This window comes from Phyllostomus hastatus, unplaced genomic scaffold (assembly GCF_019186645.2).
Source record: "Phyllostomus hastatus isolate PE091 unplaced genomic scaffold, TTU_PhHast_1.1 phas_contig_17, whole genome shotgun sequence".
NCBI classification, from domain to species: domain Eukaryota; kingdom Metazoa; phylum Chordata; class Mammalia; order Chiroptera; family Phyllostomidae; genus Phyllostomus; species Phyllostomus hastatus.
Genome location: NW_025333664.1, coordinates 35,832,139 through 35,854,119, shown reverse-complemented (window position 1 = coordinate 35,854,119; position 21,981 = coordinate 35,832,139). Strand labels below are relative to the sequence as shown.

Sequence of the window (21,981 nt, the reverse complement as noted above, 5' to 3'; positions counted from 1 at the left end):
GCAGATAACTGTTACGAGCATCTTCACTTGCTAATGGATTATATTCTACTCACAAAAGTAGTTTTAGGATTAAAGAAATGTTTATTTTCCCCCTTAACAGGCTGCAATTGCACGAGGATAACTCTGATGGTGAATTCTAGGCAAGACCCAAAGAGACTCTATTTTGATGGGTTATTTAAGAGCAGTCCTACCTTTCTCCCCTTTTCCTTCTTGGTCACCTGTTAGTGGAATCACTTCCAGTTGCTCCACAATTGTGGCATCTTCTTGGTTTGATGAAAGCTCTAAACAGAATGAGACAGAAGGATACTCAGGAATGTTTTAGTTGAAATTGTTGGCAAAACACACTTACTAAAGCACGCAAAGTTAAAGTTCTTTCCCCCACCCCTCTGATTTTAACAGGCATACAAAGCAGAAAACTATTGCCATTCTCTAGAAATCATTGTCTAAAGCCCACCCACCCCACTCTCCCACACACGGGTATGTGTAGGAGGCACAGCCCATAGCTTTGTCTCATTCTCTGGTAACAATACATGCCATTTTCAATGCCTTCTGTTTCCATGTATGAGCTCTGTGGCTCTGCCTCAATTTTTATTTCATTCTTCATTGAATCATTCTCTTGTCCTGTTAAGAAGAGAGATTGCAATTTTTTTAAAAAAATGTGATATACATGACCATAGCTTTATCCCTGGTTTGAAAAAGAAAAAAATGTCAGAAACCATGCTTTGACGATGCATGCAGAGATAGAGAACAGTTCTGAATGAAAGCAGAGGGGGAAGGTATTGTTTTTGCAGATCATAAAATTTATCTCAATTATTTTATAAAAAATATCTAGATAATTTAGGTAAAAACTCTTTTTTTAGCTGATTAGTATAATTAATATTTAGCTTATGAATGTACTAACAGCAGTGAACACAACCTGGGAGTCTTGACATTTTAAATAATTCCTGGACTGCATGTGTTAATTATAGTTAATTTTCCTTGAAGTTATAGATATTTCCTGTACTGAAGATTCCTGGAAAATTAAAACACTACTTGCATTTTCATTCTTCCATCGATGGAGCGTGAACCATTGGAGCAATGTGAGCACACGCAAACTGGGTCAGCTGACAGCCCAACCACTCTCTAATGGCACCCACTGAACACAGCAATGGTCAGGAGAGAATTCCTCCAGCTCTTAGTTACTCTGAGGCTCATTATCCAGTAATGTTTTTCATTCCCTCTATGTCCCCTGGCTTTTCTTCCTCCCTTTCTCGGTAGGATTTAGAACATTTCAGTGTTCTTTAGGGGGTAAATTGAAATCTGTCCATTTTGTCTCATATTAATGAAAGATTTTGTGCTGAGGATATTTCACTGCTGAGTTAAGAAAAAATCCAGAGCTAAGCTTGGTTATAGGCAGAAAGGGGATGCAGAGGAGCTTGGGCTCTTTGCCTGGGTACATCCTTGTGGTAGATGGATTATTGTTCCTCTCTCTTTCTGTAAAAGGATACTACTTCTCTGTATAACCATGTGACCTGTGGTGGCCAATGTGGGATGAATGTATGTTCCCACCTCATTGGTGAAAGGCCTATTCATGTAACTTGGTTTAGAAAATGGCGCAGAAACAGACATGATGCTATTAGATCTAAACAGAAACTTCAAGATCCATTGCACGTTTCCTCCAGCTCTCCTGCTCCTAATAGAGTGTGCTCTTCAGCCTAGATCCTGGAATGAAAGCACATGGAGCAAAACCAAGCAGAGACATGAGGAGTCTTTATTGTTGCAGCTATTGGAACTTTTAGGGTTATTTGTTCCTACAGCAAAGCTGACATACAACCTCTTGTATTCACAGTTTCCTCTTTAACACAACTGTTAGCATTCTGCCTGTTAGTACTTCCTTTTGGGACAACTGTAATTAAACAACAATAAAAAAATTTAAAAAATTAATCATTATAGTACTCCCTTCTGGTTTATTCTCTGCTATAGTAACCTACTCTTTAAAAACAAGTGGGTTTTTTTGATATCCTTTCCTCTTGAGCTCAATTTTGATCAAAAGGATCCAATAAAAATTGCAACTACAATATATTTATATACTTGTTCATTGAAGCTGAAAACCTCAAGCTGCCTTTGATGTCTTTCTGTCATCACTCCTAAAATTCAATGAAATGCCAAGATTTGATGTTTCTGAAAAATGCTTTTTTTCCCCTGTCTAGTCCCCTTCCCCTTTACTCATTCAGGAATATATTCTCTCTCTATTAATCTATAATTTTTCTCCTGTAATCTATTTTTTGAATTGCTAACAGTAATATTTTTAAAATATGAATTTAACACCTTTCCCTTGCTGATAAGCCTCATTCATCCCCATTTCTCTCAACCTCCATGGGCAAAGTGGTCCATGGGTGAGCAACATTGGAATTACCTGGGAGCTTTTAAAAAATACAGGATTTCAGGCCTCATGTCAGACCTACAGACTCATAGTGCACATTTTAACAACATTTCTAGGTGCTCTGTTTGCACTTTGAATGTTAGGAATCAGTAGGCTAGAAAATATATTTATAAATCAATTCTATACAAATGTCAGACTTTGTGTATTTTATACACATTTTTTCTAATTATTATATCAGCCCTGCAAAGTTAGTATTATGATCCCCATTCTACTTTCAAAATTCTCAGCTAGGTTTATCTGAACAAAAATTCTTTTTTTCTGGAAATGCTTTTACTATGGTTTTTAATTTTTTTAAGCTGAAATATAGCTTACATGTAGAAAAATACTCAAGTCTTAAGACTACAGGTTTTTAAATATACAAACGTGTCACTGTGCAATCACCACCCAGATCAAGAACATTTCTAGCAGGAGTGGCTCTACTTCCTCTTTTGGTACCTGCAAATAGCACCCCCATAGGTGATTATTCTGTTTTTCAATTTCATATAAACAGAACATACAACATGTATATTACTTTTTTAAAGTATATTTTATTGATTATGCTATTACAGTTGTCACAATTTTTTTTTGCCCTTTATCCTTCTCCGCCCTGCACACCCCACCCTTCTGCACCCTCCCTTCAGTTCATGTGCATGGGTCGTTAAAATAAGTTCTTTCATTCCTCCATTTCCTATACTATTCTTAACCTCCCCCCCTGTCTATTTTGTACCTACCATTTATGCTTTTTATTCCCTGTAACTTTTCCCCCATTCTCCTTCCTCCCCATCCCTACTGATAATCCTCCATGTGATCTTCATTTCTGTGATTCTGTTCTTGTTCTAGTTGTTTGCTTAGTTTTTGTTTTAGTGTTTTAGGTTCAGTTGTTGACAGTTGTGTTTGTTGTCATTTTACTGTTCATAGTTTTTGATCTTCTTATTTTTCTTAGAAAGTCTCTTTAACATTTCCCATAATAATGGCTTGGTGATGATTAATTCCTTTAGCTTTACCTTGTCTGGGAAGCACTTTATCTGCCCTTCCATTCTAAATGAAAGCTTTGCTGGACAGAGTAATCTTGGATGCAGGTCCTTGCCTTTCCTGACTTCAAATACTTTTTACCAGCCCCTTCTTGCCTGTAAGGTTTCTTTTGAGAAACCAGCTGATGGTCTTATGGGCACTCCTTTATAACACCCTCCTTTCCTCTTGTTGCTTTTAAGATTCTTTCTTTATTTTTAATCTTGGGTAACTTAATGATGATGTGTCTTGGTGTGTTTCTTCTTGAATCCATTTTTGGGGGGGGACTCTGAGCTTCCTGGGCTTCCTGGAAGTCTATTTCCTTCACCAGGCTGGGGAAGTATTCCTTCCTTATTTGTTCAAATAAATTTTTAATTTCTTGCTCTTCCTCTTCTTCTGACACCCCTATAATTTGGATGTTGGAATGTTGAAAGTTGTCCCAGAGGTTCCTAAGCTTGGCTCTTTCCCCACTCTCCACTATTTCCCTTACTTCCCACAAGTGGATTGTGCTCTTTCAGGTGCTGATTCCCAGGTGGGTGGGTTTGTGTAAATTCTAGGACCTTGTGGTCCTTTCCAGTGGACTCTACTGTGAGACTGGGAGTTTCTCCCCGTCCTGCAACCCCTGCTGGTTTTTATAGCCAGAGGTTTTGAGTTTTTAGTTTCCTGCACTGAAACCCTTTTTTGTGCAGTCTGTCTTGCTCCCCAATTGTTCCTCCCAGCTTGTACTGCCTGGTCAGCCAGCTCCCACCTTACCCTCGCAGTTGGTTACCTTTCTGAGAGTCCTCTCTGCCCCAGCTGCCCATTTCCACCCCTCCTACTAGTTTGGATGAATGTTTCTTTAACTCCTCAGTTGTAAGGCTTCCATGCAGTTTGATTTTCTGGCAGTTCTGGTTGTTTTTTGTTTTTAAATTGGTCATTATCCTTCTTTTGGTTGTGTGAGGAAGTGAAGTATTTCCACCTAAGCCTCCATCTTGACCAGAGCTAACAATCTGCATTTTACTTTTTTACACATGTTTTCCTGTGAGATTAATCCCAGTTGTTGACTCATTATTTTTCATTGCTGTATGCCATTTCACTATCTAATATGCTGTTATATAGATGTTGAATTATTTTTAATTTGGGGCTACTGTAAATACTGCTACTAAAAATTCTTGTACATTTATTTATTTTGTGGGCATATGGACTTACATCACTTGGGTATAAACCTAGCAGTGAAATTTCTAAGGAATAGTCAACATACATATTTAGCTTTACTAGATACTAAAAAACAGTATTCAAAGAGTTTGCTCCATTTTATACTCCCACCTGAAATGTATGAGATTTCCATTTCTGCTTTTCATTCTTTATGATGTCATGATACTCATCACAAAATTATTCAATGTGGAGGAAAGAGGCATGAAAAATCTTTCCCCCAGACCCATTTCTACCCTTCTCACCTTTGAGTACCATATAAAGCAATTACATCTTTGCTTATTGAGTTCCTTTGCTCATTCTTCTATTTATTATTTTCCTTATTACACTGTAAGATAGCTGTGCCAGTGTTTGTTTCTCTCACCAGGTTATGAACATTGTGAAGATAGCAATTGTATTTTACTCATATATTCCTTCCCAGCACCTACTGATGAATGAGCAATAAATAACTATTTAATTTGCCCTCTATTATAGTACTCATCAATGTCTGTAAATAGTAATTAGGGACTGTAACTTACTTCTTACCACAACCTTTAGTAATAAGTAAGTGCCTTAGGCTACTAAGCTCTTCATATACTATATTTATGGCAAAGGACCCTGGAAGGAGAACTGGATGCTCTTTGGGTTTTAATTTTATTATTATTTTTAAAGGCCAAAACAAACAAACAAAAAAAAACCAACTGAAATTCTTTCTATCTTTGAGATTCTTTCTATCTTTGGTGGCATATGAGGATATATCTCCTGGTAGTTTCTAGTCACATTTACATTTATTTATTGGGAAGATGATATTGAGAGGGAACCTTCACTATTTATTGAGTGAGCCTCATTATCTATCTCTGTGGATATGGGGAATTCTCAAGGTTGTTGCTGGGACCTGAACTCATTATTCATGATCTGTACAATGAAGGGGAAGAGTCAAAGCAGCCACTCTGTATTCTTGTGTGTATCCAGTCCGACTGCTCCACTTGATAAATTTTTAGAGGAATTCTATCAGGAATAGGAAGATCACAGTTTAACAGGGCTGGGGCTCTGCTGATATGGTGGGACCGCTGGAGGAGGCAGCCTGTGGCTGTCGATGAGTGGTAGGGTTTTTCTCTGTGACTAGTAAGGACTGGCACTTTACTTTGTGGATGAGAAACCACTGCAGAGATATTGTGGAATATTTTGCTTCCCTGGCATTTCAACAATGTGTTTACATATTTTAACAACCATTGCTTGAAATGGAAATACATATATTTTCTTCTCTCTAATTTTTCTTAGGAAAAGTTAGTATAAGAATAGGGGGAAGAAATGAAGTGTGCAGCTTTGAAATCCAAGAATAATCATATATGCTTATATGTGACCTGGTCCAGGTCACACCCTGGGCCAGGGTGTGACATATTACACAGAGGAGGTATGTGTGAGTCCCTTGCCCCACACCCAGGTCTGCTGTGTGTTAATGATGACTCTAGCCCATCTGCCTTTCTCGTCTGTGCACTCAGACATTCTACATTCTATCTTGCTTCCTTGACCCCACAGGGCAAGCTTTATGCTTGCCTCTCAACATTCAGTCTAGTTGAATTCCACCCACTGTTCTTTGCCCTAATCCCTCCTGGCAGAGAAAACAAAAGAACATAAAAGATCCCACAGTTTATATGTATTTTTTTATATAGTGAACTCAATCATTCATACTAATGGGAGGGGACCATTAGAACAGATAATCCAAAAATTCATTCACTTTTCTATAGAACTAGATCACATGATTGTTTCTTGGAGCACTGGTAATTAAGTTTGTCCCAAGCTAATGTTTTTATTAATTTGCATAAAAATTGATCTAGGAGCATCAATCTGGAATTAAACATTTCTAGAGAATAAACCTACACTCACTTTGCAAATGCACTGTTTTTAACCAATAGCAACAACAATATAGCTTTAGCGTTTGTAGATTATTAGATGGTTAGATCTTAGTAAGAACAAAGACTTTGTTTCTTTGATGCTTGTATTAAAGATAATAGAAATTGTGTTCTTTTGTTAAACTTAAAACTTAATTGCTGCTGTTTTTCAAAATTGTACTTTTACCATGTCTAAAACCACCCCAGATTAAGAGCAAAATTTTGATTAGAGTGCATTTGATTATTTTTTAGTCATCCTTAGTTTTCTCTGAGGGCAAATAAAACTTTTCTAATGTACATTATTCTAAAATTATTTTTCTGTATTACAAAAGAAAGGCATTTTTCTTATAGAAACACTAAAAATGCATGTAAATATTGATAATTATGGATAATTTTACAATTAAGGGATGGCCACTGTTAACATTGTAAACTGCTATCATTCTTGTGTGTGTATATGCAGGTGTGTATATGCTGTGCATATATATATATAAATATATGTACTGCTATATGTGTGTCTGTGGTATGTCTGCATATAGACACATATACAGAAATACATACATGCATGCTGTAATCAAAATAAATTTATACTTAAATACTTGCTTTCTTAGCTTATATTTTTATAAGGATCTTTTTACACTGTCTACAACTTCTTCAGAAGTCTTACTTTTAAAAGATGCATTATTTTCCACACTATGGACAAACTTTGGATGTTTCCTTTTTTGCCATTAAATGTATTACAATGAACATTTTTGTGAATAAATATCTCCATACTTTTGATGAGTGTCATTTTAAGATAAATTCATTAAATTCTTGGATCAAAATATAAACATTTCACCTTCTATTAGATTTTGTCAAAATTCCTGATGAAGAGGTTGTATTCATTAGTCTCCCACTAATGGTGTGTGTGTTTAAATACCCTGCTCATACTAATTCTATGTATTTTTAATCCTACTTAAACTTTTGATATTCAAAAGGAAAAAACACAGAAAACACTGAAATCAAGTTTTGTCTGCAATTCCTTAGGTAATAAAGAGATAAGTCATGTCTTCATATTTATAATGACTATATTTCTTCCTTGTAAATTACAATTGAGTTCTGTGCCCATTTTCCTCTTGGGTTGTTTATTTTCCCTATGGGTTTATGAAGTCTTTACATTTTTTAATAAAAATTAATTCTTTGTCATTTAAGCTGAGAGTACTTCATCCCAGTAGCTTTTCTTTAGAATATGATTATAACCTTTTTTTCATGTCAAATTTATATATTGAGATTTAGCCATTTCTCTCTTTTATGGCATATATTGACATATACATACACACACATTGCAGATGTGTGTGTATTTTATACAATCATGTCTGTGTGCATATATTCATAGCTCAGAGAGGAGTCTATTTCAAAATTTAAAAAAGTAGTCTTTGATTCTTTTAGTCTAGTAATTTTATAGTTTCATTTTTATATTTCATCCTTGCTCCTTCTAGAACTTAAGCTGGTATAAGGGATGAGATTGGGATTCAGGTTATTTTTCCAAATGGTCAAATAGTTGACTTAATATCATTTATTGAATCATCTGTTTTTGAAATGTCAGCCTAAATATGTAGTGAAATCCCATATCTCTTTGGGTATATTTCTAAACTCTTTATTTTGTTTCATTGATCAGCCTGTCCATTTCTACACTGTTAATCACATTTTTCAAAGATTATATGTCATTTTTAGTCTATTTATTTTGTCATTGGCTGATAATATCATATCTGTGAATTCCCTATTACATTCCAATCAAATTTTATTCATATTATATCTTTTCATATCACCTGACACATAAAAAAACACCATTGTTATATTTAATCAGGGATTTAACTTTTATTGATATAAAATGACAAACTTTCTCACTTGAGACTTTTTGCTAGAAGCCAATGGAATAGATTCAAGGTAGTTTTTTATGATTTATTTTTATGTTCATTTTCCAAATATACCTTTTTATAACATTTTATTTTTATATCATTAGTATTTCATTGAAATTAATTAAATGTGGCTGGTGTTAACACTTAATAAAGTAACCTAATTACATGTACTGTCATAACTGTTTGCATGTGTTTCTGTCATCTGATTTGATATGTTGTGTTTGTGTCACACTGCCACTTTTTATTATTATTTGCATTACTGATTATACTCTCATGTATTGTTTAATCTTTTTGGAAATTTAGAAAGTAAGATATATTACTTCAACTCTATTGTTATTAAATTCTATTTGTAACTACCATAAAAATTTTCAAAATTATTCTTAGACTTAAGAATAATTTTGGCAGAATCCATAGCATGGTAGGACTTTCAGTTTCTGATTACCTCCATGGATGTCAGCATTGTGGGCAATACCCCTGATCCTCACCATTATTTTTGTTTTATAAAATGTGTACTTCTTTTTATTTTGTTCTCCCTCATTTCCTTCCTTATTACCTTCCATTCTTCTTATTTTATTTTGTAAAAATGCAACATAGAATAATTTTACTCAACATGTACACAAAAAATATGCAGAGCTCAATTAAATGACCAAAAGCAAGTAGAAAATCTATATATTCTTTTTTTTTTTAAAGATTTTATTTATTTATTTATTTTTAGGGAGGGAAGGGAGGGGGAGAGAGAGAGAGAGAGAGAGAGAGAGAAACATCAATGTGCGGTTGCTGGGGGTTATGGCCTGCAACCCAGGAATGTACCCTAGCTGGGAATCGAACCTGGGACACTTTGGTTCCCAGCCCGTGCTCAATCCACTGAGCTACGCCAGCCAGGGCTAGAAAATCTATATATTCTTATGATAACCATCAAATCCAGAAAGAAGCTCAGCTCACAGTCCAGCCAGTACTTCTTCTCCATCACCAAAGTTTAATCAATATCAACTCTCTTAGTAGTAACTACCTAGATTTTCTTTATACTTTTATCATCTGAGCACACCTTTCTAAGTGTTATAGTTATTTTTTCTGCTTCTAAAAGTTGATATAAATGAACTGTACAACATACATGCTTTTGTGCCTTCTTTAGTTTCATATTATGTTTGTGAGATTCATCTATGTTTTTGCCTGCTTTATTTGTTCCTGTTTATGTAACTTGTCTTTTCCTTTTGATATTTTTCTCATTATCACTGATGTTGAGCAAGTTGATGATGATGTACTTAGGTATAATTTCCTTTATGTTTTTTTGTGTGTTTTGGGGTCATAGAACTTCTTGGATGTGTGGGTTCATAATTTTCATGAAATTTCTGAAAAATTTCAGCCATTATTATTTCTTTCTTTCCCCCGTTTCTCCCTCCCATGCCTGCCGTAGAGATTTCAATTTATGTATATTGGGATTGGCATTACTCTTGGAGTTCTTCTATATCTCTCTGATGGCCTTTTCTTTTTCCTCAGTCATTTATTCTCTCTGTGTCAATTTGATTAATTTCTATTTCAGCTTCAAGTTCACTAACCTTTTCTTTTGCAGTGTCTAATCTGCCATCATTCTTACCAAGTATGATTTTCCTCTCAGCCACTGTTTTTTTATCTCTAGAAATTCAATTTGTGTCTTTTATTTCCACCCTGCTCCTCTAAATATGAACAATCCTTTTAGCTTCTGGAAGCTGTGAAATACAATAATAATAATTTTTAACATGATCTTTCATATTGTTACTCTATTTGTGCCACTCTAGATTAATTTATACCAATTGATTTCTTCTACTGGCCATATTTTTACTTCTTGAATTAAAAATTGGGAAAGTTCTGAGATTTTACCCCATTTGTGAATTAATAAGTTAGCTAACCACCGTTCCATGGCTAATGACAGAAGAGAGACTTGCAGCCCAGGTATAAAGGACAGTTTATTATTCAGAGCAATAGCAGTAGCCAGACTACTTGTACTTGTTCCCTGAGCCTCAATTCGCTTTGAGTGATCAAGTGATACTTTCACACTCAGTGTGTTGTATTATATGAGAGAACCTAAATCTTAGCCAACTTGAATATTTCATAATAGATAGTATGCATGTCTGTCTCTTGGGAGAGGGGCACTATTTTTATCTTCCAAGACAGTTTCTTTATCTTCCAAGACTGTTCACTTTAAAAACATCCTTAAAAAGGTGAGTTAAAACAAGGGCAATCAGGATTTCTGCTGGTAAAATACGCAAAGACATAAGAGATGCATGGATATTTGTCTTGCAATACTTCTTCTCATGCCCAATAACTTTGTCAATTAATCTGATGGGCATGAAATATATTTATATTTCTACAAATAATTTTGATCTTCATTCTGGGATCAGTTAAGTTATTCACAAACAGTTTCATCTTCTCAAATCTTGTTTTTAAGCTGAATTGTGGAGGACTATAGCAGCATTTAGTGTATTGCAAGTTCTGGTCCACTACTGAGGCAAAATCCTTTTAAGCCCTTTATGAATTTTAGGTTTTCCAGTCTGGCTTATGGGAAGTGTCATTCCACTCAGCCCTGTGGAAGCTTCAGGTACCATTCCCTCACATCCTTTAGTGTTCCTTATTCAGCCTCTCACACATACACTGGTAATTTCCTCTCAGGTATGGACTGATCAGGACACAACTGAAGACTTGAGAGATTCCCTTTATACATCTCTAAAGAGTTATCTCTTTTGCTACAGCTCATGTGGCTCAGTGGTTTGAGAGCTGGCACAGAAATCAAAAGGTTGTTAGTTCAATTTTGGTCATGACACATGAATGGGTTGAAGGCCAGGTCCCCAGTTGGGGGTGTGCAGGAGGCAAACAATTGATGTTTCTCTCACACGTTGATGTTTCTCTCCCTCTCTTGCTCCCTCCCTTTTCCTCTCTCTAAAAATGAGTAAAAAATCTTTTAAAAAAAGAAGAGTTCCTTCTTTGGAGCTTGTTCACTAGTACTTGGAGGTGGGCTCTGCCTGAGTTCCTTTTCCCTGCACTTTGGGCTGGGAATTTTCTCCAAGCATTTATCTGGGACATCACAGGACTTACCTCATTTCCTGACTTAGGTATCAGAGAGACATCAAATTTAAATGTTAATTGGTATTTTTATTCTCCATGACAATGGAAAAACATTAGCACACTTAATTTACCTCATTCTAATAAATGCAGTTACTGTAGTATATTTTAATTCTAAGTATATCTTTGGTTAATTTTTATTTTTCAATCATAGTTTAAGTATATCTTAACCCTAAGAATACATTATGATTATTATAATCATCATTATTGATTTGTGTCATTAATACTCATTCAGACTTACTCAATAATTTACCTTGTTCTTAATTCCTTCTTTCATCTTTGACTTTCTAACTGAACTTGGTATCATCCTACCTTAAGAACACCAGAATTCTACAGTGATAAACTTCTATTTGTCTGCAACATCCTTAATTAAACTTTATTTTAGAAACATACATTTTCCTTGTGTTTAGAGTTTAGATTGGTACATATTCTCTTGTACTGTCTTTTTATTTCCATCCTATCTATTGAAAAGTCAGCTGTCAGTCCAATTATTTAAAGATTGGTTTTTGGATGTTCTCTTTATCTTTAATTTTTAGCAATTTTACTATGATGGGCCTAGCTGTGGATTTACTTTGCTTAGAATTCAAAGGACTTTTGAAACACGTGACTTGCTATCCTTCAATAGTGTAGGAAATTTCGCACTGTAATTTTTTCAAATGCTGCTTCTGTGGCAAGATGATACATGGACTATCATCTTATCTCCTATGTGTTTTCATTTTCTTTAGTGTTTGCCATCCAGTGTTTCTCTACTGTTTTTATTTCAGATATATTCTTATGACATAACTTCAAGTTCACAAATTCTCTTTCATTTGTGTCTAATATGCTTCTAAACTATAAATTCATTCATTGAATTCTTCATTTCAGTTGTGGCATCTTTAGACCTTCTTTTCTTTTCCTCCTTTTTATATTTTGAATTTGCAATTCTCAGCTAAACTTTTCAGTTTTGTTTTTATTTACTTGTATTGTACATAGCTCTTGTGTTTTATAGCTTGTGTTTATAACTAATGTTTTCAGCCTACCACTCTTGGTTTGTTTTTCATGTTACCTTGCTTTCTTATTTATTCTGGCTATTTTTGCAGGTGTGCGTGCTGAACATTGTATTTAACAGATTATTTATGTAAATGATTTCAAACTTAACACCCTTTTTTTAATCTAATAAATATTTTACTTTTTTTTAGGTTCCTAGAGGGACTAGCCATCTCAGTTAGTTTTAATTTAATTTGGGGATTGAGACAATTTAAAGCTGGTCAGCAGTCTTTAAAAAAAATCAGAATTAACTTCTGGAGGGTAGGCCCCTTGTAGTACAGGCTTCTCTTGTTAGGCTAGGTGAATGTTCTAGGAACCTATCTGTATCAGTGTACCTGCTGGCATTATTGTGAGAGGCTGTATTTGGCTTCAGTGAATTTTTTTTAAGATTCAGTGCATTTGCTCATTTCACAATGGGTTGTTTACAAGTACACACTGCACTGAGTGTTCAGTAGTTTTTGACAAATAACAGCATGACCCTCATGCCACACCCTCCCTATTTATCCCATCTCGCTACAAGTGACTTCTTTTTTGTTTCCCCAGGTGAAAAAAGTCCTCAAAGAGAAATGTTTTGCCCATGTGGAAGAGATGAAACAGAAAATGGCAGAAGTACTAAAAGGCATCAAAATCAACAAGTACAAAAACTGTTTTGCACAGAGGAAAAAACATTTCAATAGGTGCATTGCATCAAATGGAGAATACTTTGAAGGTGACTAAAATTTAAAAATGTAATAATAAATGCACAATTTTTAAAAAAATATTTTATTTATTTATTTTTAGAGAGGGAAGAGAGAAAGAGAGAGAGAGAGAGAAACATCAATGTGAGGTTGCTGGGGGTCATAGCCTGCAACCCAGGCATATGCCCTGACTGGTAATCGAACCTGCGACACTTTGGTTCGCAGCCCGCACTCAATCCACTGAGCTACGCCAGCCAGGGCTAAATACACAATTTTTAATAAATAAATTCAGTTTGGGTCCCCCCTCACATTTTTCAGGTTTCAACCCAAGAAACAGGTGGTGTACCAGAGCCCCTGACACTTGGGCAATAGGACTCAAGATACTTTTTGAATAATCAGCAAACATCCTAAGGTAAAAACAGTTTTAAATTCTGAACTCACATCTCTGAATACCCATTTTGTTCCATAAGCTAGCCTGGCAATACTCTATCTTATTAGCTCTCTGATGTCTTTAAATAGACTCCTGCTCTTTCTAAGTTGTCTGGTTGTCTTCATGAAAGTAATGGAGTAATAGTCTAATTTATTTAAAATTTCATTACTGGTAGAAAATGTGTCTCCTTTCTCATTCAAAAACAGATACTATAATTTTCAAAGGTAAAAGCAAACATTTAAGATATTTTTATTCTAATTCAAAACAATTGTTTCAACACTTTTGTGCATTTAATGTCTCTTATGATATAGTCCTACCAAACTGTGCTTTTTTTAGTCTTGAATTTTTCCTTCCATTCTATATTTATTGTTCTTGCACAGGCCTCCTGTTGGTTTATTCAGAATGAATACTTGAGTGGTATATTTCCTTAATTTTTGTGTTCCTGAGAAAATATTACTTTTGACTTCATGCATGAATAATGACTACACTAAAAATAGAAACTGTGTTCTTTAGAGCTCTGGAAATGTTACTACATTTTCTTCTAGTATTTAGAGTTGTTGTAAAGCAAGCTACGGGTTATCTGATTTTGGTAATTTTGCTTGTAACCTGATTTTGACTTTTCTATTTGCTTTGAAAGTCTTTATCATTGATCTCCAGAAATTCCATTAGCCTTTGTAGGTTTCTGTTCTCTTTTGTGTTTTCATTATCTTTCCCCATAAATATAATGTGTATAAATATTTTGTGTTTTGGATGAAGGAGCTGGTTTGCATTAGGAAAACTTTTTTAATGTAATTTTTCTAAAGATTGCTTCATTTCTGTTTGTTCTAGTCTCTTTTCCTGGTATTACAAAGATATGTAGATTTAATCTCCTGGATCTATTTTCTATATGTTTCATATTTTCTTGTTGTTATTATATCTTCATTTCAGGAGTTGTAAACCCAATGCCTATAGAATTCAGGCAGGTAACAAAAATCGATAAAGCCAGCCTAGCACACATATAATGAGTGGTAAGGATGGAGGAGAACAAATGCACCTTCTAAATTTGACCACTACTAATCACTTGGTATTGAGTGCTAATAAATTATAACCAGATTCCATTTTTCCAGGAAAAATAAAATCTGAGTTTAAAAAAATAAAATATTCTTAAGGATAACAGCACTGAAAAAAGACCTCATTACTTACCATTGGGATTATCTTGATCACACAGAGCATGATCTGTTACTTCACTGTCTTTTATAATATTGTCATCTTTTGCAGATTCTGACACAAGAAACAAGTAAAACATCTAGTCATTATTTTCAACCAGGAAATAGAGCAGCTTCCAGTACTAACATGATTTATGTTTGGGGATAGAATTTATACATTTTTAAAAATACCATTGAAATACTTAAATACTTACACCAAGAATGCACTTTCCTGAAAATGCTACATGAGATGTCAGCACAAAGTTTGCAAGATAAAGACAGTAAAGTTGGTTGGGACATTTTTTTTTCAACAAAGAAGAAATATAAGCAAGCTTTATGCATCAGTGAAAGTTTTAGGAGAATTGTGCAAGCTAATATGAAAGGAAGACAAAATAGAGAATATTAAAGGACTAGCTAATATTCTGTTCTTAATGCTTCCATTACTGTAGTTGTTAATATAGTGGGGGCTTGAGTCCTTTAAAAAGCCAGATGTAGACATTTGAAGTTCAGTAGTAATTAAGTTCACCTTCCTTAGGAACTCTACCAGTAAAACAATAGCAAAGGGTGGGTGCAAACCTTCTGTTCTGTGCAATTTTATCTTCACTCTTGTTTAGCACATTTAAGCATGGGATCAGCATAACGTCATATGATATATTTAACAGTGGCTAAAAGGTTTCCTATGACTGTGTACTCTTGTAAAGCTAGAAAGGACCCCCTGTTAGAAATTTGAGGCCTCTCTGGAGGCTTCTTAAAACACCATCATAAAGAGCATACGAGTTGTTCAAAAGGAAGATAAAAAACAGGTCTTTCATTTATTCTACAAATATTGATTAAGGGCCTGCTCAATGCCAGACCCTGTTCTTGATTCTGTGGAGTCTATTGTAAATAAGATGCCACATTTCTGCCCTCATAGAGGTTTCAATCTAGTGGACATTTTTCATGCAACTGAAAGGATGATAATCCAAAGATAAAGAAAACCATGAGCTAATCTTACATACATGTGCCATGAAGAAAACTGGGGATGATAGAATGGCACTTCTATAACTTACAAATGGGCTCTCTACTGAGTTCATATTGCTCAGTTGCATTTTAGTTTCTTAACAATGCAGATTTAGGTGGAATCTAAAATAAATCATTCTTTATTGTCCTTTCTCTCTCTTCTTTCTCACTCCACAAACTAGGAGATAGCTTTGAATAGCATTGTTTGGAATATTTGAGCAAATTTGTTTCTCAAACATACTATGAACAACATTTGATGGATAAATGTGAAATCTGAGTAGTTAACACATGATTCAGATTTAATCACCCATGAAGCAAGTATACACCCAAAGTGTATGGTTTTAGTTACCTTCAAATAATTCCCCCAAGGCAAATGTTTAATTATCTGCACAGCTTCTTATTTCTTTCTGAGACTGACAATAAGTTTCAAAATCCAAATTTGGAAGCAAAACTAAGCATAGATGCATTTCCCAAACTGTTACTGCACTCATGTCAAATTGTTTTAAATCAGCTCCCATTAAAATATGGCTTTTTAATTTTGAATCTATCGTTTGAATACTTTTTTCCACATTAACACTGAAAATAAACAATGATTGAAAAAGTTACTATGTGGATCAAGCCAAATTTTAGTTTTAAGAGTGTTTTAGTTTTACTTGTTTATAAAAATGGTAAAATTCAATATTTAGTAATGCTGCACTGCATTGTATACAAAATTATTATTTATCATGACAAAGAAAGAAAATATACCCAAATATATAGTCACTAAAAAAACTTATTATTTCTATGTATGTTCTATAAATGATCATGAAAAAATGTAGTTGGATATAGTAAATTTTTGAAGAACTTTTGATTCACATTTTATTTAATTCTAAAATTTATCATGTGGCAATGTTAAGAAAAAAAGTAAGGTTATCACCTAATTCTGAGATTCAGTCAATGTTATTTTAATAACAGAGAACTGGAATTAAATTTATATGTACATTCTGACATTCAAAGTCTTTAAGGTCAATATCCTATTAAAGAATGTTTTTCAAATGCAAATATTAAATCCAATAGTCAAACTAAGATTCTAAAGCTAGGTTATCTTTTAATATTAACAAGAATAAATAATAAATACTTTCATAAATTTAAAAAATCTCCTCATTTTTAGAAAGTAAAAGATAATTTAAAATAGATTAAAACAAGAAAAACATGAAACAGAAATTTCAAAAAGTAGGGTTTTAAAAAATTTATTAATTTTAGAGAGAGAGAGAGAGAGAAAGGGAGGGAGAAGGAGAGAGAGAGAAAGCGAGAAAGAAATGGCACTTTGTTGTTACACTTTTATGCATTCATTGGTTGATTCTTATATGGGCTGTGACCTGGGATTGAACCTGAAACCTTGGCATATTGGGATGATTCTCTAACCAACTGAACTAGCTAGCCAGGGTCAAAAAATAGGTTATATTTAATGCAGTCAATTACACAGGTCCACACAGACTAGTATAATACATGTATAGATTTAAGCTGTGATGATAAACGATGAAACTATTGAATTTTTAATAAACATATCTAAACTATAAATCAAAATATATGTGATTTCGTTCAAAAATATCCTCTTACAACAAAAGTTCTTAACCTTTTGAATATACTCTAGGGGTTCTCTGAATATACTCTAGGGGTTCACAAATTCTTTTGAAATAATATACAAAATGTGTACATGTATTCATTCATATGTTCATTTTTCTGTGAGGAGGTAGCTTCCATCTTATTCTCATAGGGACCCATAATGCCAACAAGGTTAAAAATGACTATAGATATTCATACCCTAATGCCAGTGACACTGTCATCTTACAAAAAATTTCTAGGACTATCATTGAGCAGCTAGCTACAGAATTTGATGCCTACTCCATTAATTATCAATGATGGCAATTCTTGAATTCTTAAGGAAGATTTGGCTTGAGGTAATAGACAGAAATATGGAGATATGTTTAATAAATGAAGAAGACACTTCAACTCACAAGAAACAAAATTAGATTTGACTATAATGTAAAATATTGCATGGGTAATTAACTGTCTTTGAAGGCATTTTAAGCCAGGAGGTGTACAAAAACCACCTAGTAAGAGAGGTCGCCCCTGATGTCTGTTAAAGTACTGGCAGGAAGATATTTTGGTGTAAAAGTGCTAATGGGTCTGAACAAAATAGTAAATGCTATATAAAACACATACATATAAAATATTCTCACCCTGCAACATGTAAACATCCATACATGAGTACCTTAGCTTGATGTAGAAGTTGCACAGAAACACAATCACCTGGGTTTTCTTTGATTTTTGCGAACCAATTCAAGTACACCAAGCAAAACAACATTTATCCTGCCCTGTTTTATTTGAATCACTGGCTTAGTATGTGAAGCAATGAGAATACAGTAGTTTTTCCTTTATTTGAAAAGTTTCTTTGTCCACAGTAACCTAGAGTCTCCACAACCAATTCTGGTCTCATCAAAACTCTGCAGTGACTATGCATCTATATAGGAAAAATATGTCCTGTAATGTGGTCCCAGAGTATTCAGATGGCCATGATCTGAATTGTGCTTGGTTCCATGAAGCTGGACATACAAGACTAAACTATATTTATCTGAGAAGTAACTTGGTCCCAGGACAATACATTGCCTTGAATGCTGGGAGGCCTGATGAGTTATGGCCAGTCATTTGTCTTCAGTATGCTCTCATTAACCCCCATTGAAATGCAGCCAATCACTCCCAGAGTTATTGAATTCAGGTACTAACAGTCTTTGAGATGCTGCTAGGAAAACTACCATCATGCACCACTAACATATTTCAAATATCAAACAGTAAATATGTGCAAACCAGCTCATTCCTACATTGGAGGAAATATTCATCTGTAGGCTATTGTTTGAAAATATGAGCAGATAAGAAAATCAGTCATGCTGGCGTGGGCAGTGGCTTGGGGTTGGGATTATAAATCTAGCAAAATCCATTCTCTTTACATAATCTCAGTTTCTGCACCTACGAACTGAGGGTTTTGAGTAAGATAATCCCTCTCAAATACCTTACAATGCTAATCTGCTTCATTTGTTCAAATTATCTTTGTAGGGAATACTTCTTTGTCAACATTTCTAAGCTTCCCTCATTATCACCTACCTCACTTGGACAGTTTTCATTTTATTTATAAAATAAAGCTTAACAATGGGGGAAGCAGTGCCATGTGACTTCGGTGCCACATTGGCCATCGTTAAGTCTGCAATTCAAGAAAGAATCATCACCATGAAAAGCAGAACAGCTGGATATAAAGCTGTGCTGGACCATGATGGGAAAAGACTTGCTTAATTACCCTTTCCATCAAGTTAATTTTTCCCCTTTGGCAAAGTAAACAGAGGCAAATCTGCTCTTGTTTTGGTTGTCTGTGACCTGCTATCCTTGACTTCCATTCTTCTGATTTCTTTCTATTCTTGCCTCCCTCTGCCTTGCTAGGCCTCCCACCCAAGGCTCTCTTGACATCATTAAAAAAAATCTGACCAAGCCAGAGGTATGAAAAGTAGCTATGGTTCTAAGTATGAACTGACTTGACATTCTATTATGGGTTCATCTCTAAATCAGGAAGAATACAAGTGTTTTATTTAAACTTTGATTTAATTCCATCTGATAATGAAACTTTTTGTGACTGTACTGCTGAGTGGAACTTCTCTAAATAAGTGATGAGGGCTTTTCTGCCCCTAACTCTGAACAAGGTCATAACCTAGCAGCTGGCAACTATTAGTTATTTTATTTCAGGGAGAAGTTGAGAAAGTAGACAGAATCTGTCTCCGGATTTATAAATGCTTCACCTTCTAGACTCAGGCTGTCTTCAGCTGGATGGTTGGAAATAGTGGCCGAGGTGCCAGGACCTTGTGCTACCTGGATCCAGGAACTTCCAACAGTCCTCAAGGTGTGAGACATCCATAACCCACCCCACTGGAGGGAAACTTAAGTCATTTTTCCCAAGTGATGAGACGTTTGTGGGTACTAAGATAAGCATTTGAACTCTTTCTGAGAGTCATTCATTTTATGTGAGCCTCAAAGATCTGGGTGACTGCTTACTAGCACCTATTTGTTCTTCCCACCTAGAAAAATCCACAAACCCACACAAATGAAAAAGGATGTGTTTACTTTTTTTCTATTCAGCTTTTGCACATGCTATTGAATATAATTCTATAATTTTGATGGCTGTCAAGTGGTTTATTATATGGATCTACTACAAGATATTTTACTATTGCCTCTTTCAACAGAAATTCAATGAATTCAATTTCCAGCCATTCTAAATAACCCTACTTTGTTGTGCTGGGTGTCCCAAGGCTAAGTTAACTCCATTCTCCTTTCTGTTACTTCCTCTCAGCCCACTCCCATGTTAGATCTAGAGGTGATAGATCTCTTTAGAGCTAGATAGTTAAAACAGAAACAATCTATGTCAGCTAAACTTACCACAAACAATGCCCAACCCATATTCCATTGGATGACCCCTGAGATTGCAGCAGGAGATAAGATGATTTCTGAAACTCTGAATAACAATCTTCTTGTCCCAGATAAGCCAGAAGTACCCCAAAGCTACCCAACTCCTGACTCCCAAAGGATTCAGGGGGTAAAACCCCAGTTTCCTCACCCCTCAGGGAGGCAATGCTAAATGCACTCTAATGCATTTCTAAGAGGGATGGCACCCCAGTGCCCCTCAGCAGTAACCTGCTTACTAATGTACCATCTATTGGCTGTCTTCCCTTCCCTGTTTCACTTCCCATCCATCACCTGTGTTTCCTGGGATCACTTACCAAATAAACCAGTTGCACCCACACCCTTCTCTTAGGATTTCCTTTTGGAGAACCCAAACTAAAATAACCAAGATAGTCACTAACCTATCTCCCACTTAGTAGCAAAAACGTGTGTTCATCCTACTTTCCTGACTCTTACACCATGCTGCCTTTTATTAGAAAACATTGGGATAAGTGTCTGCTACCTGACATGAAAGAGGTTGCCATGTTATGCACCATATAACCCTGAGAGCTGGACCACAGATTATCAGTGAGGGAGTAGCCCTGGGAAATCACCTATAGGATGGCTAACAGACATTAAGGTAGTTTATCAGGAGAGTTTCACCTGCCAGTAGAGAATTAATATTCTATTATGATGAAGGAATCCATCAACTCCTTTGTTTTAGAGCATTTGGTGGTAACATTTATAAAGAAATGTTAAAGTGTAGAGTGATGTAAAGGCAGAGATTCATTGAAAGCAAAGGGAACAAACACAAGCCATGGATGAAGTAGAACAAAGATGCATAAAGAGTTACTTGGTAGCACTGTAAGAGTAAAAAGAGGAAAAAAGGGCACTTAAAGTCTTAGATAACTCTTGAACAGATGACTGTTGAAGTTTTGAGTTTCCAGAGCTGCTTGAACTATTGTTGTCTTCCAAATAAATGATCCAGTTTGTGAAGCTATGAAGAGGTTCCCTCATTGATTTTTCTGCCACCTGAGGTAACCTCAACATGTGTCACTTTTAAATAATTCAGCATGTGTCACTTTTGCATAATTAAAAAAAGTTAAAATGACTCTCCCTGGCTGTTGTATCTCAGTTGGTTGGAGCATCTTCCCATAACTGAAAGGTTGCAGGTTCAATTCCTGGTCAGGGCACATACCTAAGTTGCAGGTTTGATCACCAGTCTGGGTGTCTGTGGTCGCCAGTCTGGGTATGTATGGGAGGCAACCAATTAATGCTGATCTCATGCATCAATTTTTCTTTCTCCCTTCCTCCCTTTCTCCCTCCCTTCCTCTCTCTCAAAAAGCAATGAAAAATGTTCTTGGGTGAGGATTAAAAAAAAAAAGAAAAAGGGTATGGCTCACTTGCTTTATGGTTCTTGAAAGTTCTTATTTAATTACAATGTCTATATATTTTTAAAACATTTGTAAAATATTGTTTTTTCTACAAATATTATTTTGAGAAGTATAGCATCCCTTTCAATCCATTAAAAAAACCCCACCTTTATAGGCATTTCAAATATTCAGCACCCTCATGAAGCCTGTGCACTGATTGAAAGATACTGGACCAAGAAACTTAGAGAAAGTTAAAGAGGGGAACCACCTGGTCACATAGAATAAAACCAGTTCAGTAAATTTCATTTTCAACAATGACCCTGCTGGGGAAAAAAATCAGGTGATATCTGGCATTACAGAAAATGGGGT

General features: G+C 35.1%; 1 protein-coding gene across 1 annotated transcript in view; it reads right to left on the bottom strand.

Moving 5' to 3' along the window:
• MACROD2 (mono-ADP ribosylhydrolase 2) overlaps positions 1–21,981 on the bottom strand; it is a 2,133,612-nt gene that overhangs the window by 68,715 nt on the left and 2,042,916 nt on the right. The window contains exons 14-16 of the mRNA XM_045832893.1: positions 14,778–14,855; positions 547–621; positions 192–281 (exon numbers count right to left, since the gene is read on the bottom strand). Coding sequence (XP_045688849.1) covers positions 192–281; positions 547–621; positions 14,778–14,855 — 243 coding nt within the window. The remainder of the gene's footprint in view (positions 1–191; positions 282–546; positions 622–14,777; positions 14,856–21,981) is intronic.